Consider the following 26,573-nt stretch of genomic DNA (forward strand, 5'->3'; position numbering starts at 1 on the left):
GTTGGAACAATTCTACTTTCAACTGTGCTGTGAATGAACAAATGCAACAGCTACCTTGGCACAGCAGCCTCTATAAAATGACAGCAAACCAGTCTTGGCACAACTCTATGCACTGTCACTACGGGTCAGCTTGCGATGTTGTGGTGGGGATGCATCAATGTAGGGAGCAATTCTTGTACCTTATATCAGGTGTCTCTTATAAGCAGGGTACCACGTCCTCATTTTCTGATCAACCGCTATTTCAATGAAAGCACACTGGTGTCTCTAGTACCCAATTGTCTGTTATATCTGTGCCCCTTACAAAAGGATTCAACTGTATTCAAATGGAATGGTTTCTGCAGTTCGTTTTTATCAAAGGCTGGTGAGAGTGATTTAATGCTGGCTGAAAATACATGTATTATGATTTTGGAAACGGATCCTGTAGATATTGAGGACAGAGGTTAAAGCATTGCGCGTGCGTCCTGTGACAGTGCCCTGCATTTTCACACTGCACAAGTTGTGTTTATGAAATGCTAATCCTACCAAGCAAAACCACGTCTCAATAAGCTTACCATCGTGTTCGAGGAGTGCTTCAGCGGCCCTGAGGATTTGCATCTGGTGGTCTTCGTTGTTGATTCCCAGGCTCTCCAGGTCTTCCTTTGTGATTTCCTTGAAGGTGTCGAGATCTTGGTAGCCGTGCAGCATCAACACATTGACGTAATTCTGGAAAATAATGGCAACTTTCACGTAAATTACGTGCATTGTGGTGCGCTAAAATGTGCGACTAACAACAACGTTCGTGCTGACAGATGGCACTCAATGTCTACAGTTATAAGCAAATGAAGCACTTAACAGGGTTTGATTACATTGTGTTGTAACGGAGTCAATGACATAGTGCGGCAAGTTTCACGAAATTTTATTGGGCAAATGTGGCCGAAACATGAAAAAAGAATAACATACATCATGTCACACTGACATTGAAGTGGTAGGTTCTGACGTGAAGTTCAAAAACAAAACTGGCTGTCATTTTATTTTGACAATGAATCTATGATGGCAAGCTTAACAACGACAGAGTTTTGAAGAATAATTTATCAGTGCAAACTGATTCAATTCAGCATTTAACTTTAGTTTCCCTTTGAGGTTATACAGATTGTGCTTACAGGCACCAAGTTTGAGAATGCGCACGAAAAGAGCAGTGTCACCTATGCAATGATAGTAGCTGCAATTCAGCTAAAGCTACGACTTTTTGCTATGGTTGGTTAATGACGCGTACAGCACCCTCGGTAGATGGCTCACCTGTAGCGAAAACATTCCGAGCAACTCTTCCAGGGATTCGGGCCTCTGTTCCAGCTTCGGCACGCTTGGGAACCTTCGTTTTCGGGGTTTCGTTTCCGTCGGAATTTCCTCTACGTTGATGAACTTGAAGTGGCCCACCTTCTTGTTAGCAACACCGACCCAGGTGCCCGTTGTGTTCTTGGACAAAATGTCTATGATGTCTCCTTTCTGCAGCAAAGAATGAATGGATTTAGAATCATTATGAAAGGAAGACTTCCACTTGATTTTACCACAAAGAGACAGCGCCCGAATAACATACAAGGTCGCTTGGAACGCTTCAGCATAAACCACAATTCTCTAGAATGAGTAAATTTAACTCACTTTGCACTAAATTTATTGCAAGTCACCTTGCAATATATACTGCTGCAAAGCGTCGCTTTTTTATTTGAGTTATTGTGGCAAGCTGCCAAAGTTCGGCTCATCAGTGTAAGGAGTGAGGATTGATTTTTGCATTAATGAAACAGTAAAAAAAAATTTTTTTTAGGATATTAGCACAGTATAGAAAGGTCGCCTTCGTTTTCACCGGCTGACGGAGTCGTAATTGCGTTCTTAAAAGCATGGGAGTCAAGCTGTGGATGCACCAGTGCCTGTCTTTAATGGCCCTGGCAGCAGTTATGCTGGAAAATTGGGAAAAGGAGGTGGTTGAGAGGAGAGGGGGGTCAACCCCCCCCCCCCCCCCCCCAGCCTCCTTCGCCTGACTAAGCCAATAGCGAAAGCGCGGCAGGTGCACTGCAAAGCAAGCAAGTCTTATGCTACTGGATTAGTTGCAAACCATCTAATCTTATAAAATAGATTCTCGTTAAACAGAACTTGCATATTTAAAGCAAAAGCTTTTTAAGCGCACATAAAACAAGGACAGAACTAAGAAATTGACAGGACATGTGTCAGCCAGTTAGTTCTTCTGTGCTCGTTTTACATGCACTAAAAAAGCTTTTGCTTTAAACGTGCATGTTCGCCAACCAGCCCAGGTCACTGTGTTGTTGAAACGGAACTTAATGGGAACAGGAAGATATGTTCCATTTAACAGGAGTTCCATTTACTGAGAGTTGAAGAGGGGCTCAGAATTCAAGTACAAAAGAAATCATATTAGAGTCAGTTGTTCCATTCCAGCGGCAGTTCAGTTTAAGGAATTTCTGTTTCGAGTCTACTGTGCTACTAGGCCACCCCACTCCCACCCCGCGATGCGGGCCGACAACCGACGCCAAAAAGCGCGAAGCCAGCCATTGCAGCAGGCCCCGATTAGTAACTGGAAGCACTGCTATTACATATTTTTGATGAGAGAAAGTGTAATTGCAAGTATGAGAACATGCCAGCAACCTTAGTGTGTCTCAAGGTTCCACATAATTTTCTATCACAATGAAAACACTGGATGCTGCTAACCTTGAAAGCCAGGCCATCCTTGTCATAAGGAGAAGGCACGCAGTCCACGAGCGCGCGTGCCCGCCCGACAAAAGGGCCAAAACATTGAGGGTTGCACTCTTCTTCACCAATGGAGGAAGAGCTCCTGTTGCTGCTGGTGGGAGTGTGTGCCTGTATGCCTGCAATGAAATGAGAAAAAAAGCTTTTTTTTTATTTACAGTGCAAACGAATTGAAACACATATTTTCTTTTTATTTCTTTTTTTTTTAAGTTAGAGGACTGCTAGTATGAGCAAGTGCTTGTGATAACAGTGTCATCTCACTGCAAATCTGGCCACTAAAGGTAATGTTGGCTCTCATGTAAGTGTTGACACGAACTGTGGACGCTGGAAATTAAAGTGTGTGCATTACTCAGGCCTAAATTTTTGCATTTCAATCCACGAGTATTGTACAACAGTACTTCAAGTGTCGTTACCATGAGACCAGTTTATGGCCACGGCAGGATGAAGTGGCGACCTTCAATTACTTTGGCCTGCATTGTTTTATGCATTCAAGCACTAAACTAACTGGATCATGAACATGAAAAGTATGTCGTCACATGCAATGCGAACCAATTTCTCCAAATAGGTGTTGTGCTGTCACCCTATTTGTTTCAATCATGGTATGCCTTGTGAAATCACCGGCTGCAGTTTGTAAATTGCAATGTGCCCTAAGATAATTTGCGTAAAACTAATCAGTTAGTTATTGTTAATTACTTGATCATGCATTTACCTTTCTCCCAAAAGTAACATCCACCTTTTCGAGTAGCACTGTCCCACGAAATGAATTGTGCTATCTGCCTTAGTCAATTTTTTAAAAGATATCTGCATTTTCTTAAAAAAAAAAGCACTATGTAGAAATTCACGAATAGTAGTAGGCAACGGTTCAGACAAGTGAAAGTAGGAAAGAAGCATGGATTCAGAGAACGTACTTGATCGGGAGCCCACAGATCCACTGGGAATGCTTTCCACGGAGCTTCCAGGTTGGAGGATCTCATCAGGGAGGTCCTTGTCTTCCATCTGAATAACAAGAACACAGTCTCTGCATCACTGACAAATCCGTGCCACACATGTCCTATACAGCAGTGTCAACCGACTGCACCGAACGAAGTGCGTGGTATGAACAACGGACATAAGGCAAGGATGAACAGATTGTGCCTCCCTAGATGGAATGGAAATTGATCTCATTTCCTTAACCTTTAGGGAACAAACATGGTCAATTTCCTGTGCAAGTCGTAGGAAATCAAAGCATTGACATTCTTTTTTAGAAGTTGGAAATATTGTACATCACTGTTCCAAATACTCCACAATGACTGTATGCAGAGCCATGTGTACGCTATAGGCATAGGCGTTCGCAGGGTTGACCATTACATGGGGCCAAGTATCACCGCAGCCCCGATTTCACCTGACTAACATTCACATGAGGTTATCAGAAGACTTAGTGCTGTATTCCCCAGGGCTCTGAGCAATCACAAGTGCCCGACAAAATCTGCGAATTTAGTGAAGCAACACACCGTTCCATCCACAGAGCTCCGGCTGTTCCTGAAACGAGATATCTTTTTCTTGACATCCTTGTGGAGATGCCTGACACGTCCTACGAGCGAGTTCCTGAGCTGCTGGTCAGGAGTTTTTTGGGCTTCTCCCATCTGCTGCAAAGATAGAAAAAACAAAGAAAGTTATTAGAAACAGATGGTAGCATACACAAATATCATCTTAGTGTGGTACAGCTCATCCAGGTAAAGCAATAGAAAGCTATTTTAGTTGCAAAGCATCTTCTTGCAGCACATTGCTTTTGCAAACCTAAGCAAGGTGTATATTTTCATTTGACTGTTCTTGTGGGTTTCCTCCATTGCTGCACCTGCTTGTACCTCTCACTTCTCCTAGACTACATTAAAAGAGCTTTAAAATAAAAACTTCCTATTGCTTCAAAAGAAAAGTGCATTTATTTACCTACACTTACATGCCTATACTTTATCAAGTCCAAGTTTTCGAACTCGGGGCCCAACAAATGACACCACGATGTTGTCTGATGAGTGCACATTGTGTGTGGTAATGTATTGAAGTGCCAAGGCTCTATTATATCATTGCCCAGTATCAAGCTCTTTCACACAGACATCGACAGTTATTGAATGATCGGCAGAAATCATTTTGGCTTTAACAAACTAAAGGTGTTAATGAAACATCATATTTTAGTTAATTATACATGTTGTGTACCTTTTCAGCCTCCTCCTGGTCCTCGTAGTCTGAAGACTGAGACTGGCCCTCCTCACTGGCACAGTAACTATTGCGCGTCGGCTGCAAGACACAAGGAGAGAAAAAAGTTGAGTTATACGTGGGGTTGTGCATTAGGCGACCAACAAAGTCATAGTTGAACACGCAATCAGCTTTCAGAACGCAGAGACGATAATCAACGAAAAAAAATTAACGACACTGTCACAACGATCGAATGCATCCAGGCAACTAATGTAGTACACCAAATAAGCCGAAGCCTTTGGGTTTCATCCGTATTGTCGCCTCTGAAAAGAGCTAGAAACGTACAGAGTGGCAGCGACGTACCAACTTATGTGGCATGCCAAAGTACGGCAACCCATCTGAATCTCTCAATGCACGAGTTCCTGCCCATTGTCCGTCGGATGCGAACTGTCGCATCCACCTAACGACGCTTCTCTAGACAGAATGGAGCGTCTGCGGCCATGCGTCCACGTTTGCGCAAAACATTAACGAAGGCATTCATTCGCTCGGACCATTTGATTACGGCTAGGCGGAAGCGCAGAAACAATATAAAATATATGTGAGGGATCGGCCTTCTCCTCTCCGCATTCCTCGGCGCCCAGACATTCCTTTCAGGCTCGCAGACGCCGAGGCGCGCATTCCTGAATGCCAATAAAGGGCGGCACGAGCTAATTTACCAGTCCCGTACGCTCCCAATTAGCGGCGACAACGTACGCACCCGCTCGCCGCCGAATCGAGAGCACGTGCGCGCGGCTGAGATGGGAAAGGGTGCGACGTGAACGCGATGGCGCAGACGCTTCTTCCAGCTCACTCTCCCTCGCTCACTTTCTCGTCTCATCACCATCAAACACCAAGGCCGGGCCACCATCAACAATGGCCCACAGCAGTCTCTTTCCCTCCCCCTTACACTTTCACGGTGCCAAGGACGCGCGCGCTTGATTTTTTATAATGTTTATTTTCGCTTTCACGCGAAGCGACGGCGACGCCGTTCGTACGCGCACTCGCGCGTAACATTTCTGCGGACAGGGACAAGTGCCTCCTGCCACCCACTTCAACGATCTCCCCGGGACGGCACGCGATCGTGCCATATCCCAAGCCGGTACGGCGGCGTCAGATTCTTGTAAAGCGTAGATTTTCACGTGAAGCTTCTGAACGTGCACTGTATACGATGATGATTAGTGGAGTTTATTGGCGCAAGGGCCAGATGTGGCCAAAGAGCGCCAGAGCGATGATATTGAACTGTGCATTACGCAGTGTGGGTAAAACAGATGTGACGTGGCTGTAAATGGGCCTAAAAGCAGTCGATGTAAGTGAGTAAGTGAGTGAGTGAGATACATTAAAATTATGGCAATAACAAATGATGTGTGCTATGAAGACATAAAATTCATTAAAAATAATACGAATATCAAATAAAAACTTGGCGTGGAGCACAAGTGCCTCGGCAGAGCCCTTAAAACAAGGGCATGGAGGCATGGGCTCATTGAAAGCTACTATCACAGCGGCATCTTCTGGACAGAGGACGCGCTATGAACTTGTTGGGCTAAAACATTCAATACTACATCTTTTAAAAATCCAAGGACTGATTTTGCGTCAAAAAGCGGCTCTTCGCCGAGAAACATAATAGGATGTAGAGGAAGATGATATCGGTATGCTAAGGGAAAATATTTCTTTCTCTCTCTTTCAGCTTCCGGACATTCCAGGAGGACGTGGAGGACGGTTAGCCTCTCGCCACATCTACCACACGTAGGAGGTTCATCGCCAGTCAGCAGAAAGTTATGGGTACCATATGCGTGTCCTATTCTGAGGCGACAGAATAGGACATCAGTTCGCCGTGTTCTCGTAGCGGAGGGCCAGTAACCTAACTGCGGCTTAATCAAGTGAAGCTTATTATTTATTTCTGTGTCCCACAAGCGTTGCCAGTGGCTTCGCAGTTTCTTACGTAGAAGGGTTTTAGATCTGTTGCAGGGACAGTAGCGGTAGGGTTAATAGGGCGCTATATAATTGACGTGGCCATTTGGTCAGCTAACACATTGCCTTCGATGCTTCTATGGCCAGGTACCCAGCAAATAGTAACATGCTGGTTGGACATATACGCTGTACACAGAACGGAATACAGCTCAATTATTACCGGGATTTGATTGAAAAAGTGATTTTAATGCATTTACGACGCTTAACGAGTCTGTGAATATAACTGATTTTTGTATGTTTGACTTCCGTATATGCTTCACAGCCGACAATAGTGCATAACCCTCAGCCGTAAAGATACTTGTTTCCGGGTGCAGTACACCGGATTCCGAGAAGGATGGTCCGACGGCTGCATAAGCCACCCCTGCATGCGACTTAGAAGCGTCGGTATAAAACTCTACGCATGAGTAGTTGGACTGAAGTTGTCGGAAATGCATTTTAATATGTGCTTCTGGTGCATGTTTAGTGATCTCGACAAATGAGGTGTCACAATGTATAAGCTGCCACTGCCACGGCGGTAAAAGTTTCGCTGTGGGCATAGGACAAAGTTCTAGCAGTGGAACATCCATTTCCTCACTTAAGTTTCTCACACGCAAAGAGAACGGCTTTCTCGCTGCGGGTCGATTATGGAAGAGGGTGGCAGCGGTCATATCGCTTATAGTTGAATAAGAAGGATGTTTGATGTTTGCGCGTACCTTTATAAAATATATGAAACTACTATAGGATCGCTGTAGGTGAAGTGACCACTGATTCGACTCTACATAGAGGCTCTGGATCGGACTTGTCCTGAAAGCACCTGTTGCAAGTCGGATGCCCAGATGGTGGACGGGGTCTAGGATTTTTAATGCACTTGGCGTTGCGGAATGATAAATTATAGAGGCATAGTCAAGGCGCGACCAGACAAGACTTTTGTACAACTTCAAGAGGCACTTTCGATCACTACCCCATGTTGTACGTGATAGAAGCTTTAGGACGTTCATCGCTTTCAGACATTTCATTTTTACATATTTAATATGGGGTATAAACGTGAGCTTAGAATCTAAAGTGGTTCCCAGGAATTTATGCTCGCTGCTGACAGAGAGTTGGTCTCCCTTGATCGCAATACTTGGTAGTGGCATTACCCCTCGTTTCGCTTTCACGCGAAGCGACGGCGACGCCGTTCGTACGCGCACTCGCGCGTAACATTTCTGCGGACAGGGACAAGTGCCTCCTGCCACCCACTTCAACGATCTCCCCGGGACGGCACGCGATCGTGCCATATCCCAAGCCGGTACGGCGGCGTCAGATTCTTGTAAAGCGTAGATTTTCACGTGAAGCTTCTGAACGTGCACTGTATACGATGATGCCCACGTGACCACGTCTCACAACTTCGGAACTACGCCACGTGCGTAACCCCACCTGACACATAGTTTCGGTTTTCAAAAGTGGTGCGCTTGCAGTCACCGACAGCAGCGCGACGACGCAGCACGAGACCAGTACGTTTAGAGTACAGGTCTCGCGTTGTTGGAAAGTGAATGTCCCACGAAATGAGTCGCTTCGAGGAGGCCGAACATGTATACATATTGCGACGTAGCCACCACAGTTCAACAGGGGCCGCAACTCACCTGCTTACAACATCCTGCCCTTCTCCTCTGGTTTTCAATTCCCATTCGGGCGTCTATGTAAACAGCCGCTTCCAACGCACGAAATTTCATGTGCATAACCACGAAATGAAAACGGCGCAAATTAAAGGGGAAAAAATCAGTCGAATCAACGCGAGCGAAATGCGTTAGGTTACTTTTAATTACTTCGTAGCGAAGAGTACTTGCATATTGTTGAAGCAAATACAGTATAGCCGCCAATTAATGCTGGCATTATACGAGTAGAAGTGACAAGTCAGCCAGCCGCAAACAATCGGTCGTCTTCACACAATCTCGGACACAATTTCCCACTTTGCGCGTCTCCTAATGCGAACGCATAGAAAGAAAGAAACAAAGTTTATTACTAACGCCAACGTACGAGGAAGCGTGCCTCAGCGTCAGCAAGGCGCGAAATATGCGCGTAACGGTCAACTGCCCTCGCTAGCCGTAACTTAATCTCAGGAACCGAACGAAAAAAACAAAAATTGAAGGAAAGCCGAAGCCCCCACGACCTTGAGGTAGAACATCAACAGAAAAAGACGAGGCACAATGGAATGCCAGCGCATCATTTGATAGACGTTCGAAAACATTACCCCATCCACCGAGGAGTGAGGGCACGATCGAAGTATCCACGTGCGGTGCAGCAGGAAACAGAAGCGATAAAGAGGCGGCAATTTTCTGTGTCTCCTTGCCGGATGAAGTGCCACGCTTTCGTTTCTTATATCCTCTCTTTCATCGCAAGCCGCGAGCGAGCAATGCCGGGCCATGCGCGACGAATATGCCCACATAACTTGCAGCCAGTGGCGCACACAGTTTCGGTTCCCCGTAATAAACTAGCTGTGCAACAGCTACCAAGGTGGAATTCCCCTATCCGAGTGCTTCAACCAGGGAAAATGAAAGCGCGAAATTCGCAATGCCCACGAACTATAGGTGGCGCGCCGTGCTTTTCAAGATGGCGCCAGGAGGAGGGTCAACCCGTTTGTTAGCATAGGAACAGATAGGACGTGCGGACGTACGGACCGTGCCACTTTCACCGGATGAAGTCATGAGCTGCGCTGAAATGGATATGAGACTAAAATACTTTCCCAAACCATGGAAAGTGCTAAGTACTCGCTACCTAATTATTTGCTGCGGTGTCAAAGGTTATATTTCAGCTCCGTTACCGTGCATAACGGTGCTTTGCGAAATCCTGTGCGTGCTACATAAAACTGCATGAACTAAAATTGACGTATATGAGCTGAACGGCACTCCGAGGTAGTACGTAACGAGCCTGCCTGACGGATTTACTGTTTACTGTTTACTGTTTGTTACTGACGAGCTCGTGGGTCCGTGTTGGATTTACTGTTTTCTTTTTCTGTACGTGTGTTTTCTGGTCGTGAGTGAACGCAAATTAAGCTCAGGTCCTCTTCTGTTAATAGGCCGCCAGCGAGTAGCGCCATCGCTGCTGCGCGTGATGATGGCTTGAAAACAAAAGTGTTCTGTGATAATACCCCGTAGTCATTACTTGCGCAGTCGGAAACGCGGAGTTACGTCTTCAACGGAACACAAGCATTTAACATGCCATTCAGTAGCGCTTGTGTCACAGCCATGCTGATACTGTAGCCGTGTGTTCTTCACTAGCATGTTGCAGGTTCGATCAGCACGATCGAAAGATGAATATCGAAAAGAATGCACACGTATGCTTTTCGCAACGTCGAAGAAGTTCGCCGAGAGGCGTGGATTGTGGCCGTGACTGCACGTTCCATCGCTCTAACCATTTCGCTTCGCTGGTCGAGCTCGAGCGTGTTGGCGGCATGCGGCACTCCACAATATCCACAATAATTGTGATACATGCAATGCACAAAAGGAACTATGCTTTTATTTCGATCTCGCTCAAGGATATTACACATTAAATACAATCAAAGTGACTCACGAGCGTGAAAGAACATTAACGCACGAGGGGACGTGAAGTGCAACTCGCTCCTCGTGAGTTAGCAGCTGGTGGTTCATCGTCGCTGTCACTCTCGGTGCCTTCACAGTCTTCTACGTCCAGTGGAAAATCCTCATCGTCAAGATGGTTTCTTTCAACATCACTGCTGAAAGCAATCTGAATAATTTCCTCCGCCGAACGACTTCGACCACTCCGCGCACCACGTTTACAATTAGAGAGACGTCTGGGCGCGGAGAACGTTTTGCTCTCAGACCGGTCAACAAGCAAATCGCTTGCAGTGTGCTGCCACCTATCAACAAACGTACAAAAACAAGCGGCGCAGCGGTGGCTATGAAACCCAACACACTAGCGAAGGACGGCGTGGATGGAAAGCGTTCGCTCCACTTAAGGCGTCGAGCAGACGCGTCCTCGAATGATTGAAACGTCGCTCGCACGATTCGTAACAGCGCTTTGTTGACAAAGGATAGAGGGCTTATTTTAATGTAGCGCCAACTTGAGATCGCTCAGTTATACATGAGCACATCGCGAGCCCGCGCGACCTCCCTCCCGCGTACAGTGTTATGGGACTCATGCACTACAAGAAACATTGACCAATTATATATGCAAGTAAAACAGGGTGAGCTTCAACTGAATATGTCAGACGATAACATTTAACTTACCTACGTGGCTACAGAAAGCCTCGCGAAGCTGATAGTATGTGTACACTGTGGGCTAGCATTGAAAGCGCGAGTTGCCACGTATTTTCACGAAAACTTCGCGTCTCGCAAGAACGAATCAGATTTCTCGTGTCACGGAGGGCCCGGTTTGTTCACTGATGCAGGGAACATGCAAAGTCGTAGTGTTCCTTTCTTGCCAACGCGTTAACACTGAGGCTAGCACAGCTGAAATAGGGAGCGACTGCATAGTGCCGCCATTTTGTCGTCTACTAACCCTCCTCGAGAGGACGCTCCTGAATTCCGCTCGGTGGCGCGACAGTCTATGGGCATTGCGAATAGGCGTTCACGTAAGTCGAGAAACACAGGACAGGCGCTAAACTTTCATTATGTGAGTGTCTATTTTGAAGAAATGCTCGCAGTTTTGTGATGCTATCTTTCAAGCAAGGTCGGCACAAGGAAAAGCCGGAGGCGCAAAGGGCGAGTCCCTTGCATATTGACTAACTTACAGGCACCCAACGCGAACAGCGCGCAACAAAAAGCGATTTCGAAACTTTACAGTGTGCGACAAAAAACGAAGAGCTCAAAAATGCTGCAGACAGACAGAGAAAGCACGCTTGGATGAGTGCGTATACGTACTCAAAGGTGTCAAAGCGTCAAACCACGTGTCGCGATCCGAATGCCACGGAACTAGGGGGCCAAACCGTTGCACAGAAAAAATAAGAGGTGTATACCTCCTTCTTCGGCCACTGAAGCAGCAGTGGTCAAATACAGCCGCAGGCACACGCGCATTCGGGTCCATCGAATATAGGCCACGCAGGAGGCGCGCCCCACGTCCTTACACAAAAGCACTCTCACAAAACACTGGACGACGATGCAGCGCTAAAGCGAAACCGAAGTGACCGAAGCAACGAACAAGCGAAGTCAAAGCGCACGCGGGTCCGTTGTGAAGTCGTCGCCGCGGCTTCGTTTCTCAGGAAGTCAAAGGGGAAAAGTTTCTGCCAGTGAACCGCTGCTGCATTTCGACGCGAAGGAGGATTTCCGGCCGACGCGCTGTACTGACGCAAGGAAACGGGGTTTTCTCGCCGCGGTACGAGCAACGGTGGACGCAACGCTCGCTTGCACAACGGTAAAGAGCGCGCGCGGTTTCGAACGCGTTTATATACAAACGACACACGAGACGACGCCCGAAGTTTAGGCGGCGGTGATGCGCTTCAAGTGTGGCGGCTGTGAATGAGTGAGTGTGTGTGTGTGCAATACGACTCGCCCCCCCACACGAAGTTCCTTCCGGTTGCTCACAGGTCTTGAGAGATTGCGCGCGAGGTGCACAACAGCTGGGAGAGCGGCTCGATCGTTGCGTATAGTTTCTTGGACCGCCGCCGAGCATTCACCGAACACATACGCCAGCGAGTACGGGTGCATATACTGTGTATACGACAACGCATGCGTCAGAAGCAGCGTGGTGGTGACCATAGGCGTGCGCAGGGTTCCCCATCAAGGGGGCGGGGGAGTTCATCGCAGCGTCCCTCCCACCCTACTAAGTCAATGTATGGGGCAGATTTTGCGCCCCCTCCCCCTCTTAGGTGACTAGAAGGGTCAATGTACGGGGCAGATTTTGCTCCCCCCCCCCTCTTCTTAGGTGATTAGGGGGGGCGCCCCCTGCCCCCCCTGTGCGCACGCCTATGGTGATGACCGCACATACACGCAATGTTTGTATGCACACAGACACACAAGTGTGTGTGTGTGTGTGTGTGTGTGTGTGTGTGTGTGTGTGTGTGTGTGTGTGTGTGTGTGTGGTGTGTGTGTCTACTCTTTCATCCACGCTAAAGCCCAGAATGAAACGCATACACGCTCACACAAAATGCACACCGCAAAAGGATGAGGTCAAATAAAACAAAAAAAAAGTTCAACTTATCAACGAACAAGAATACAACCATAATATCAGATTGCACTGAAGTTTGAAGCACAAGATACGACACTATAGACAAGACGCACTCCGACCGTCACCGCACTTCGGTACAAACATAGCATGAGTAACATTACTTGTAAAGCCTCCCCATAAGGACTCAAGACGCAGAAGCTAAAGGGATAGCAGGAGCGACCACGGATAATGCGAAACTATGCAGAGACCGCAAAGCGAGGAGAGATGGCACGCCAGGCCCATAAGCAAAGCCAACGCTTACGAGATCGCGTTCTCGCGGGTGCGGCATTAAAGGGGTACTGACACGAACATATTCAGTTGTTTTTCTGCCTCAAATGAAAGCCCAAGCCCTCAAGAGCCTAGAAAAGGTAGTGCTATGCGCGAGTGCACCCTGAAAAAGTAATTACAGTATGTTTTTAAAAGCTAGTTTCGGTTCCTACTGTACCCTGACGTCACAACACGGTATGAGTTTCTCGTCACGTGCTCGCGAAATACATAGTGACGTTTCCACGGCCGCTCCGTACCGTGTCTCCGTTGGTGACGCACAAGCGGCCATTTAGAATGTTTTGGTGACGCACAAGCGGCCATCTTGGAAGTTTTGGTTCCTGACGTGATCAGAAATAGCCAGACTGCTGTGTGAAGTCACCAGAATTAGTACTGTAACCTGACGTCAAGCTAGTGTCGATGTCGGTAGGTGCGCCATGGAAAAATTGACCTTAATATCAAAATAAAATACCTCATCAGCATTTTCTGAGCTTCACACTTGCTCACAGTCGTCTCTGCATACAGGAGATTTGTATGGCAGAGTAAACTTGCCTTCGAAAAAAGGTGTCAGTACCCCTTTAACTGAAACGGCTGACAACCAAGGTCAACACGGCATCCGTCAGCTCACGCAGGGCAGAGCAACTGTCACCGCACCCTGAACAAGTGACATCACACAACAGTCGGCACAGCGTCACCACGTTTCGGGTTGTGTATGTCTGAAGTATCCCGCAAGCAGGAAAGAAAATAATAATAGACAGAGCGCGAAGAAATCGGGAGGGGGTGGGGGGAGAGCTAGTAGGAACTGCACATTTGACATTGGCCATTGAAGCCCTACTGCATAAAGGTTTTCGTCCGCTGTACCTGCACTTATCTTATTAAAAAAATATCTGCGCGCAGCTTGCGCACACGCATTGCCGAACAATGAATCATTCCAGGTCCAAGCCAGGCTTTTTTTTTTTTTTTTAACCGCGATGAGCGAGACAGCATCGGCGAAGGTACGCATAAGGGCCGGGGCACCGTACGAAACCTTTACGACCGTGCGCAGCCCGCATCGCCATCAGCCGAAGTGCCGTAAAAATAAGGACAACACAACCAAAATTCTTCAATTTCCTACACTTCCGCACTCCATTACGTGCGGAGTGCGTGAGATTATCAAATAAGCGAACAGCGTAGAGCACGGGGGAAATGGAGATCATCATCGATTCCCCCATCGTGGATTCTCCATTATTCTTCATTCGTATGACAGGAGAAAATTTCAGATCCTTAGCGCGCATACTCTATAACCCAACCCCTCCTCCCTCTAATCTTGCAACAGCCAAACAGATCCATGTGCTTGGCTGGAGTCCCATGGAGCCGATTTTTCTCGGCCCTGTGCCGAAACACCGAGACACGACGACTCCGCTGAATCGGTGACTTCAGGAGGTTTTGGAGAGAACATTATACGAACATGGCATTGGCATAGCTGGGGAGTGGGGAGGGTTACAACCCTACCGCCCCCCTCCCCGAACTTCTTAAATTTTGCATGTGTAACGTATACGCACACATACAAAAGCACGAGCATACACACGCACGATCATACAGAAAGGGTAGTTGACCCCCCTCCGCGCTAAAAAAAGAAAAAAGAATTCTGGCTACGCCCCTGGAACACGACATCCCTTTTACACAGCTCCTTGTCAGCTGGCTTCAAAAGAAGCCAGAACATCCAGCGGCGATATAGCAGCAAATGCGAGAGGAGTTGGCATTACCTTTAATTGCCTCTGACTGCCTTCAATTACTTTGATAGCCACAAGATAGCCAACATTATAGCCAGTTCTAGTAAAGTTCTGGTAATACGCGGGTGAATACGGCATGGCTTCACAAAAGACGTACACGTTTTTGCCAGAGAAGCATACCTCCTGATGGTAACTCACTAATAACGATGATCTAAGAGCCGCGATGCACATTTATTCGAAGAAGGCTCTCCTGGAGTCCCGTCTATACGCCCGCCTGGTATGGTAATGACCATGGATGGTAATAACGCATAAAAAAAAAAAAAGACACAGCTTGCGCGTCCCCGAGGAACATCACTTAAGCGTGACACGCTCCCATAGCTTTCCGTGCACGTATAGCATGCCGGAGGTCTCGAGACAGGCCGGGTGCGAATGAATGACGCTTTTTATCTGGTATATATACGTATCTGAAACAGGCTCGCTCGTTTTCTACCCGTCATCGGACGCTAAGTGGTCCGTGGAAGCGCTCGGGGAAGATTCGAGATCGCTAGCGACGCGTCTCGCGCCATTGGCTGCATAAGATAGAGAGACCGAAGAAAAAGCGACTAATGTCATTGTTCCTCCAGCCCTCCTCCTCTTCCCAACGCCACCTATAGTGGTCCGCTCCCCCCTTTTCTCTCTTTCTGCAGAGAAATTATCCAACGCCACCTAGATGAATAGATGGCACTGGGTTATCGCATGAAGCAGAGGGGGAGAGGGAACTGTGAATGTGTAGTGGAGGGGGAGAGGGGAACAGTGAAGGGTAGCAGAGTGCCGGAGCTACGATGCGTATAAGCCGTCTTGCAATTAACAGGACACGGAGGACAAAGAAGCTCCGCCGTACGCGTACAATGTAGTAGCACAATGTCGCAATATCCCGTTGCAGAGCACACCCCTCCTGTGGCCTACTTCAACGCACGACGTGGCTATGTCTACATTATAACGTGCAAAGCCGCGGCATATGAAACAAGACGTCCGTATTTTACGGAGGGTTAAAGGGACGCTAAAGTGAAACACTAAGACCCGTATTCACAAACCAATCTTTCTTACCTTTCGTTTTCCTTATGTCGGTTTAGTGCCCTTTACACGTGTTGTAAGTGCATAAACCCAGTAGGCCGGACAAAAATAACTAAGATTGGTCTGTGAATACTGGTTTCGTATTTATTTATGAAGCATGTTAAGGGCGCCGGAACGATAAGCAAGACGATAGATAATGATAAGGTTGGTTTGTAAATGCGGGCCTTAGTTTAGAATGACAAATTATTGTTGGAGAACTCAATTATCGTTAATTTCGCCATCGTAGGTTCACTAGCAAGAAAAAAGAAAGAAAAAAAAAAGAATGCGAAGGTCCAAGTTTACATTTTTGAATTTCGCGCCGAAATCTTGGTACCTGCATAACAATGTGACGTCACGGATATCAAGGTCATTTTTTATATTTTCGGTCACATTGACTCCATAATTTTTCTGAAACGATGTGTTAAACTTATCAGCTGTCTTGTAGAACACAATACAGCTCATTTTTACCGATATAAAGTTACGTGGGCCCTATATCGAACGACACAGAAATCTATGGCGTCATGGCGAGCTGGTGCGCGAACCTCAAAACTACCGTTTTTGAGTAGTATGATCGAGTAATGGAAGCTTCCAAGTGCTTTCGATTAAAAGGCAAATTTGCTTTCCACATCACGCTCGACCGCGCCTCATGCAGTCCACAATTACTTTGGCTTTAAATAACAAACAATGAGAAATTCGCATAAGCATACTTAATGAAGTAGCCCTTGTTTTTTGGTGTCAAATATTTTAAGCTTGAAAGCTTCCATTAAAGATGTATGGAGCGGCCTTGAGAGCTACACAGTGAAAACGGGAGGAAGCGGCTAGTTAAGATCCTGTTTTCGGTATAGTTCACAGCTACACGCACCAAATGAACTCATCCGACCCGGTTAGGGCACTCATGCATTTGTCCTCGACACAAAAGAGCATCGCAGATTGGATCAACCCGCCCCAAATTTCTTTCGTGGTGCCAAGACAGAAGCGTTAGTTCGCGGACGCCACAACCGAAGAGGAGTAACTCCATGCCGGCTCGCAAGCGTACTAACCCACGTAATGTCGCGCGCATCATCTGATGAATGCACACAGACGATGCGTGCTCACCTTGGTACGAGCATCAGCTCGCAAGCACACCACAGTGAATCGCAGTGAATGAACCTGGATGAATCATATAGCGAATGAAGCATTACGGTCAAAGCACCGCGAGTGCATGAACATCCTGTGTCAGCGCAATGTATTCATTATGACAGCCGACGCTAAACCAGCTGTATCGGCGCCAAGCTCTATCGATGCATACTATAATTTTAGACCGAGAAAAAATCGAAGTCATATGTTCAATCGGCGTCGCGCCTTCTTGCCGGCTTTCCGGCTGCTGAACGTTGCTTGACGCAGGCAGCTGACTGGCAGCTGCAGAACAGCCCTGCATAAATTCATAAGCGTCAACGTGACACTCGCGGTATATAGGCCAAAACAAACGCTCTTCTGAGATGAAGCGAGCGTGATATGCAGCCAGGGATACGCAGCTGACGCTTTTTACATACCGCGTCACTCCGTTCAACGAGTGGCGCCAAATTAAGGCGTTCATTCACATGACTAACAGGCTATTGATGCTACGTCGATGCATATTGCGGGAGTCCACCGCCCAAGAGTCAGTGACATTGGATCATTCGTGCGATCACACACCTTGCTGCATATACTCACGGGCCCCGGGCTATATGGAAAAGAAAAAATGAATTGGTCAACTCAATAATTGGAGTGAGATCGAATGAAGACAACGGTGGTGTTCAAACAACGGAGAACCAACATTAGCAAACATTTAGCCAACAGTAGCCCTAATTTAGCCAACAATTAGCCAGTACTAATGAGTACTGATAGTATGAAAGTAAATACGATGAACGAAGTCACGTGACTTGTGAGACGCTCTGTTAAAAGAATAATAATAAACACCGACGGCGCAGGTTGCCATCGTTTCCCTCATCGCCGAAGTAAAAACTCACCAATGCACTTCTTACGAAATGCGCGCACAAAGAACGCGCGCGCCTCGTAGTGGGTGCCGAAGTGTTCTTAATTCATTCGCACCGTCGTGCACGGGCGCCCGAAGTTACGAGCCAGCTTAGTGTGGTGGCGACGTCGTGTAACTGCGTACGCTTGCAAAATCCGACACGGCAAGCCGGAGAGGTACGCGAAGGACCCCGATGGGGAACCCAAGCAAGCATCGTACGCCATACGTGTGGTGGGCATCATAAGAGACAGGACCGCAAGCGCCAACCACGCTTTCTGATTTATTTCCCACTTCGCTTGGAAAGTGCCGTTGCAGCAGAGGCTGTTGAGAAGGCATTTACGCCTGGCCAGAGAAGAGCACGCTTGCTTGCTTGCGCAACAATGAATGCGATGCGAAAGAAAGCCGCGCGCGGCGAACTTCTCCGACGGAGGGATGCTGGCTCGACACCACGCTCTCGAAGTCATCAAGGTGGGCCTTCTCCCTTAGCACCGGGAAAGGTGCCGCAGTAAACTGCGACACGCGTTGAGAGCTGCGTTGAGTATGTGTGACTGCAATTACGAAAGCGTAACGCGTAATACGTAATGCATACTGATGGAAGCGGCCCCAACGAGAAGCACGAGAAAAGAAAACAACAACAATGTTCAATATTGGAGTGACAGTTCTCGATAAGGCCTGCAGCTAGCTCTCCAGCGCGCGTGGGACAAGCTCATAATACGTGAGCAACATACCCTACATAAGACGTGCGACGAGTTACGTCAAAGATGATCGACCGACGGCCATTAAAAATTATTTTCGAGGCGCGCAAGTTCATTGCTGCGGCCGAACTGCAACCTCGTGTGAGTGGAAGACTAGATAGTGTATAGATAATAAGTGCTGTATGCACTTCTTTGACATTGTGCAATAAAGCATTGATTGATTGATTGATTGACTGATTGATTGATTGATTGATTGATTGATTGATTGATTGATTGATCGATCGATCGATCGATCTATTATTGGTGACGTTTCTGCAAGGGGCGTAGTTATCATGCAGACGAACCAGCGGTGCCAGCACTACGCGCTACATCGTGTGCAGAGGCGATAAGTTAGCACCCTCGCTTTTCAAAGCTTCGCAGCGGGATAGGCGAGCGAACAGCCACCGAAATCAAACGGCTCGGCACGGACGCGATCGACGTTTCCGTCGCAATTGTTGTCGGCACCTCCCGACGCGTCCCGCCAATGGAGTCATGTATACACTACGACTACTATACGCGGCAGCGTGGGTTGCTTCACCTATACACGCCGCTGTTTGACCGACAGACAAGCGCTCGTTCGGCGGTGGACTCGTCAAGGGCGCTAGCGGCTAGACTGTAGCCGTTCAAGCGACACGGGGCAAGGGGGGAAAACCCGAAGGCATCACGCGCGCGCGCTCACGTGACGAGCGTATACGGTAAGGTCAAATCCGACAAGTCGGGAAGACATAGAAACGGTCGTATAGCAGTCATGTACTATACATGGCAGCTTTTGCCGCAATCGAGAGGTTTAGAAATAAGTTCTAGGGGTGTGCGAATATTCGAAAGTTTCGAATATTCGTCGGATATTACATTCGAAATATTCGTATTCGATTCGAAAATCGTATATTCAAAAAGTTTCGAATATTCGATAACTTCGAATATTCGAAAGATTCGAATATGCGATTCGATTATCATGCATAAAATAACTCGTCTTCTGCATTTCTGCGGCGTTCGTATCGCTAAAAACGTTACCGAGAGGAGCGATAAACATCGTAAGTACACGGAGGCACGATATCTGCCTGCGACGAGCGCCCCAATACGTATGATTTATTGCTGGTGCATCTCCGACGTGCAGCGCTGTTGGCGATCATGTAACCGTACATTTTCAATATTATGCGGCCGTAACGTGCCGCACTACCACTGTACTCTATGCGAGACCACTTCTGAAGAAAGACATTGACCCACGTGACTGGTGGCGTACTGTAGGCACCTTCAGATACCCCAGTCTGGCAAAGCTTTGCCCCATGTAACTCCCTATACCAGCCACTTCTGTTCCAAGCGAGCGTGCCTTTTCAGTGACAGGGGAAGGGGGGGGGGGGGGGGGGGTGTTCTCTGTTACAAGAGAGCGCCTGCTGCCTGATCATGTGGAGCAACTCATATTTCTTCATGATAACATGTAGTCATTACTTTCATTTGTGCCGTGATATTTGGTTGTGTTGTGGTGTGCATTGTGCTAGCCTGGACATTGTGTTCTGGAGATAGCAGTGTATGTTGTGTTGCCAGTCAGACTGTTAATGTTTTTTTTTTTTAAATAGCTACATGTTAAATAAAATATCGTTACTGTGGAGGCATTTTTCCTTTGATATTCGATATTCGATTCGATATTCGAAGGTGGATATTCGTATTCGATTCGTATTCGAAAAATTTGATATTCGCACACCCCTATAGAAATAGCGAATACCGAAGTGGCTCAGAGCACCCAAATTTCCACTGCGTTGGCCTCTGTAAGCTATAGGCTCACATATATCATTCGCATTTCGCCCATAATGAAATGTGACCGTTGTGGCCGGGAGTAGAACCCGCGACCCCACATTCAGCAGCAGAACGCTGCAGAAACTGCAACCTTCTTGCGACATATGATCTGTTAAAGAAAAATAGTGCTGCGCAGCAAGAGAAAGAGAGAGACGCTGTTTGATGGATACTAGAAAAGTTCGTCTCGCCCCTTGGTACTTCTTGCGCAAGAGCAGAATTTCGAACAGCGCGAACACGGATAGGACGAAGAAAATGAAGCGTGGTGACAGAGGTCTGAGCTTCTCTCTGTTTGTGACGATACGAGCTTCCCGCTGCACAAACTTCCGTGGGTTCTTATCAGGGACGTTTCCACCTCGCAACATATTACTGCCGCTCGGGCAACAAGCAAGAACCAACGTGCGCAGCTCGGCTGCCCCAGGAGTGGATGTACGTTCCACAGGCGCATTCCGAACGCTAAAAGTCACGTTGCAGGTGCCAAAAAACACAGCACTGTCGTTGTGATCCCGCAAAACATTCTTTGCATGCAGGCGAACGTAGCTTATTTGATAGAGAATATTTGCAGTGCTGAAAGATCAGATAGACAGACAAGGCGCTGGGCTTGCGACTTGAGGCTTAGAATGAAGCAGTGCAGCTGTTGGCGGGAAGTTATGATAAAAGAAAATATTTCGCGTTTCCGTGTAACCCCTCAACTTCGACTGAGATAACTCTGCAACCTATAAACTATCGATCTATATACGACAACTGACAGAAAGCTAACGCAATGATGACTGTCTCCTTATAAAATCTCACCGCCAAAGCCGAGCCTTCCCCTAATATCTCGGTCAACCAAACCATATAGAGTCCGGCTTTGTCGTTAAATAGTCCAACGCAGAACATGCGGGAGGTTACAGAGCCTACTTCTCGACCAACATCTCGCTGCCCAATAATACCAGCTCCCGAGCGTGACGTACCCATACAGCAGGACGAGGAAAATGTAATGAGCCCCTGGTTACTACGCATGAGATGATCACTGGGTGCAGTAGCCCGCATAGTAGTTACTGTGAACGAGGCCAATGTTGGGCCCACGTCGACCGGCGTAATGTCAATAGTGGCCCGACGTTTTGACCCACATTGGCTCGGCCTCACGTGCTATTACAGAGGCACGCCTGTAATATCTTTCCAAGGGACTTCTTCCCAGGGACGTTTTAGAAACACAGTGCTCTCCTTCGATATACATTGGCATTCAGAAACAATGTTGTACTTTGTCTGGAGCATTACGTGGGCGCGCTACTTCTCAGGAAGCGACCGTCTGAGGCTACAATGTACACACGAGTCGTGTATCATTCTTGCCGACGATAACACATATTCTCCACGACACTCGAATGGTTCTAAAGCACCCATAACACATAACGTCGCTGCCAGGCGGCTCCAGCAAAATGTTTTAATAATTTCTGGGCTTTCACGAGCCAAAAGCACGATGTTACTATGAGGCACGCCGTAGTGAAGGGCTCCGGACATTTTGACCGTCTGGTTATCTAACGTGCACTGACATCGCACAGTACACGGGCCTCTAGCATTGCGGCTCCATCGAAATGCGACCGCCGCGACCGGGATCGAACCCGCGACTTCAGGGTCCGTAGCCGAGCACCGTATACCATCTGTACCAGCGCGGCGGACTCCAGTAAAACGATACACGTTGTGAAACACTAATAACGGAGACTATTTGAACGGTGCATTTACAAGGGCAGCACAGTCCGTGATCGAGATGGCTGGTTGGTAGGTCCCTCAGATACCTGGTGCAACGTATACGCTGTGGGATCGGCCAGATATCGCGCAATACAGATGGATGCCCCGGTATATAAAACTCAGTTCAATTCCGTCAACTCTGTCGATCTCTCGCTCGAATTATCTTTAGAGCGTAAGATGTGTTGCAACGACACTGTACACACAAGGCCTTGAAAAGTCAACGTTACTGAGAAAATACAGTACCTTCAGAAGATGCACAGCCGTGGAGTCTCCTGAGCGCTCTACAGGATACCAAACATATGGAAGACTTAACGCCTTTCTCTAGGTGGAATTGCTCTGAAAACGAAGGACAGCAACCCTGAATTAACACTTCTTCGGACGTGTAGTCGCGACACCCTTTTCACGCATCTTGAGCTGCCGCGAGTCTTCGGGGTTCAAGTTATGAACGAGACGCCAGTAGCGCCACCGAATGAGAGCTAGGTTCAGTTTGATACAGTTTAGTTATATCCCATTCCCACACGCATTCTCTCTCTCTCTCTTTCTCTCTCTCTGTTTCTGCGCTTCTATTTTGCCGATTCCGGTATACGCCCTTCAGTATCGCCTCCTTTCTTGAACCAGGTTGGGCAGTGCTGTTTGCGATTACTAGTGCATAGGCGCGATATACTGCAGACGTTGCAAACCAATTAAGATAGCAGCCCTCCAGAAGCGTCAACAGGAAGCCATGGGCGCGCGTAACGACTTGAAAACTCGATCATCCGTGAGGGATGGATGAGGCACGGCGTGAGTGAATCACCGAATACTTGCGACGTCCGTTTACTGTAGCCACAGCGTGTAACACCGTACAACGAATGAAGAATAAAAAAAAAACAAAAGCAAACAGTGATAGAGCCGCCGCTGCCGCCGTCGTGAGTTATGACCCATTTGGTGGCGTGTTATCACAAAGTCCCAGTCACGCGATCACCCCAGTGTCGCGTAATGTCTCGTTGCCACGCGCCTCCCCCCTCCCTCCCCCTTTTCCTGCATCCCTTTTTCTACAGTAAGAGAGAGAGAGAGATAATATTTGGTCTGAGAGCTGTTGCGCGTGATGACAAAAGCACGTGCTGGAGCTTATAAAGTGCCCTTCCGAAGGACACCCGCAGGCGTTGACAACAGTACAGAGGGTTAAAGGAGCACTATTGTGTGTCCTGTGGTGTGTGAATTTCGTTATATGTGTTATCGTCAGCACACAGTGCCAAACAGGAACACGCAGGTACCATAATGCGCCCTACCAGGATAAAGGAGGTCACGTCTCACATCCACTAGACTGTGCCAATGCAATCCTGTCGCACTGAAGGGGTCGATACGCGTTTTCCCAAAGCGAACAGCAAAGACAGTGATGACAGTACGAGGCTAACGCGAGAACACTCCATTGTTTAGTCACAATTTACACTTCAATATTTCAGTTGGCTAATGCCGACACCGTTACAAGAAAAGGGGTACGCTGTAGCGGGGAGTACAGATTGACTTCGACCTCCTGGGGTGCACTTAAATCTAATTATAAGGGTGTTCTTGCATTTAGCCCCATAGAAATGCGGCTCCCGTGGCCGGGAATCGAACATGCGTCCTCTGTACCATTAGCAGCGCGACGCTTTTTACTCGCTAAGCTACTACGGAGGGTAATCGATCACACCTTGGTGAACACCGGACCTATACGACAGCGCAAGAATTTTGCGGCGCGTTCGATCCCTTTCGTTCGCTTTTCGAGATAAGCACGGTATAAGAACCTCAATGAAGCGAACCCACAATCGCAGCTTCCTCCTTAATAGGGAATGCTGTACGTAATACGGAGGGCATGCCCCATGCTCTCTGAGCTTCAAGCTTTCTAAGCGAAGAGCAAGTACAAAAACAAAACGAAAAAAAACGACAAATACCGCATAATTTCCATTCCGTATAACGATCAAGCTCAGAACCACAATGCCAAAAATGGTGCGCCTTTTCCCTTCCTCATTAGTGAGAAAGAAAGGAACAAAGACAGAGTGAGGGTTTGGTATGGAAAGATGAGACGCATTGGACGGCCGTATTGTCGAGATAAGTGCGTCTGCCCCTGCAGCGCAATCACCGATGACACAAGGGAGCGGAAAAAAACTAGTAAACAAAAATGCGCGCTGCGCTCAACCAGGAAGTCGCGGGGAGGTCAGTTCCGCACACGTCCGTTTTCAATTCGGACAGGCTAGTTTACGAAACAACAAAAAGAATAATACACCGCCGAAATAGCAACGGGGAAAGTTAGTAACCCGCGCCTGCGGTGGAAACTTGCTCTGCACTCAAAACGTGCCTGGGGCGCGCGCGCACGCAAGACAGTGGAATGCAATGGCGCTGCAATACAATCGCATTGCAGTACACTCTAAGAAAAAATCGAGTATTTGGGGAGTATTTCTGCCACACAACAATAATCGTCATCTGGCTTGCTCGCATTTCCTTTCTTGAAAATCCGGCTCTCGTCACTTTCCTATCAAGAATGCTTGTGGCGCTGATAACGCGTGCGTCGTTCATGACCGGGAACTGCCGGGACAGCGGTGATACTGCGAGGAAAGTACGCAAGGTGGATGACGATTATTGTTGTGTGGCAGAAATACTCTCCAAATACTCGATTTTTTCTTAGAGTGTAGGCCGTCTCTTGCGGCATGCCAGCGGTCACCAGGAATGCGTTTGGCGAGCATCCGCTACGCATTGCTGCACGCGCATATACACTGGCATCATTACTGGCCGAGAGTCGACGTCTTCCCGCGATAGCACAAGCTCTGACGAAGCACCCCAATGTCATCGGCGACAACTTTTAAGTATCAAAGAAGGAGAACGAATGCAACTAACGGACTAATTAAAGAAAAAGAAATAGTAGTTACGTTTCAGATCTGTTTTCATTTAATGATTTCCGCAACTTGGATTTGTTCCACGCGCACTGAAATCAAAACAGATATTGGTCTCCTTGTTTTGCATTTTGCTTCCATCGAAACGCCATACCGCCATGACTGGGAGTCGAACACGCGACCTCATGCTTACGAGCGTTAACGCCGCTGCGGCTTGGCCACGACAGCTGGTGACGTCACGTAATCTCAACTACAAGGACGGCACGCTCCGGAAAGCGGATACCCCCTGCGTATATATATGACTGAGGTATATACACGGTCGGCCGCCGTGCGTCACGGTGAAGGTAGTTGACATTTATTGGACGACCTGTCCTATACACGCACATGCGCCTTCACGAGCAGCTGCTGCTTCCCTGTCCCATGCCGCATATCTGTTTGTCGTCCGTGAACGCCAACGTGAATGCGCCATCAATCATCGTCGTCTCGTGTCGACGACAACACAGCAGTCGCCGAGTCAGCGTAGCACTTGCCCTTTGCTCAAGAAACCACCGGGTTTGAAAGAAACTTGCGTCACACGACTCTGGCCACCTCCTCAATCTTATCCTTTTGCTACGAGCTTGTGCGAGGCTATACGGCGTGCTTCGGTTTAATGATTACAGGTAATCATGCCGTAGCCCTCTCGATATGCAACACAGCGCGCGCGCTGTGTGTGTGTGTGTGTGTGTGTGTGTGTGTGTGTGGTGTGTGTGTGTGTGTGTGTGTGTGCGCGCGACACGCGCACAATGTGTGTGTGTGTGTCTTCAAAGACAGAAAGAGAAAGATAGAATAAAGGAAGGAAAAGAAAGCTAAACTAACTTTGTGAAAATGATTCGGCTAATACTGTTATTGATAAATGTCGCACTAGAATATTGCACGGCTCATTTCTGTTTTTCTAGATTCCGCGGTTATTCACGTTTGTTGTTATTGCCAACTGATCTTTAGATATTTGTTCGATTAGTTGAGCCCCAGAACACCCAAACGGGCACGTGAAGGTGACGTCAAGCATTTCCCAGTGTCCTCTCGTGTTTCTCGACGAAGTTGTGCACCTGAAGAAAGCGTGTACGAGCTACGAACATGGCGTACTGTGAACATCGCCGTGAACAGTGTGTAGCGTGAACATCGTGTGGTGTGAACGTCGCATGCGTAAACACCGTGTAGCGTAAACATCGTGTGCTAAGTGTATATTGTCTCCTATAAGAATAGTCTGCACCAGTTGGAAATATCGTGCACTGATAGCTACCATGTCGCTGCGAAAATAGTTTATTTTTCTAAACTGTCCCCAGGTGAATACACGCCAGCACTAACCACACAGCCTCCGGAGATCCCCGAAGAGATAGCAGTAGAAAAT

The 26,573-nt window shown here is 47.7% G+C and overlaps 1 protein-coding gene across 1 annotated transcript in view; it reads right to left on the minus strand.

Annotated features, from left to right (window-relative positions):
- LOC119396311 (SAM and SH3 domain-containing protein 1) overlaps positions 1-26,573 on the minus strand; it is a 90,673-nt gene that overhangs the window by 8,200 nt on the left and 55,900 nt on the right. The window contains exons 6-11 of the mRNA XM_037663468.1: positions 4,924-5,004; positions 4,224-4,358; positions 3,642-3,729; positions 2,695-2,852; positions 1,276-1,482; positions 552-702 (exon numbers count right to left, since the gene is read on the minus strand). Coding sequence (XP_037519396.1) covers positions 552-702; positions 1,276-1,482; positions 2,695-2,852; positions 3,642-3,729; positions 4,224-4,358; positions 4,924-5,004 — 820 coding nt within the window. The remainder of the gene's footprint in view (positions 1-551; positions 703-1,275; positions 1,483-2,694; positions 2,853-3,641; positions 3,730-4,223; positions 4,359-4,923; positions 5,005-26,573) is intronic.

Source organism: Rhipicephalus sanguineus, chromosome 6 (assembly GCF_013339695.2).
Source record: "Rhipicephalus sanguineus isolate Rsan-2018 chromosome 6, BIME_Rsan_1.4, whole genome shotgun sequence".
In the NCBI taxonomy this organism is placed as follows: Eukaryota; Metazoa; Arthropoda; class Arachnida; order Ixodida; family Ixodidae; genus Rhipicephalus; species Rhipicephalus sanguineus.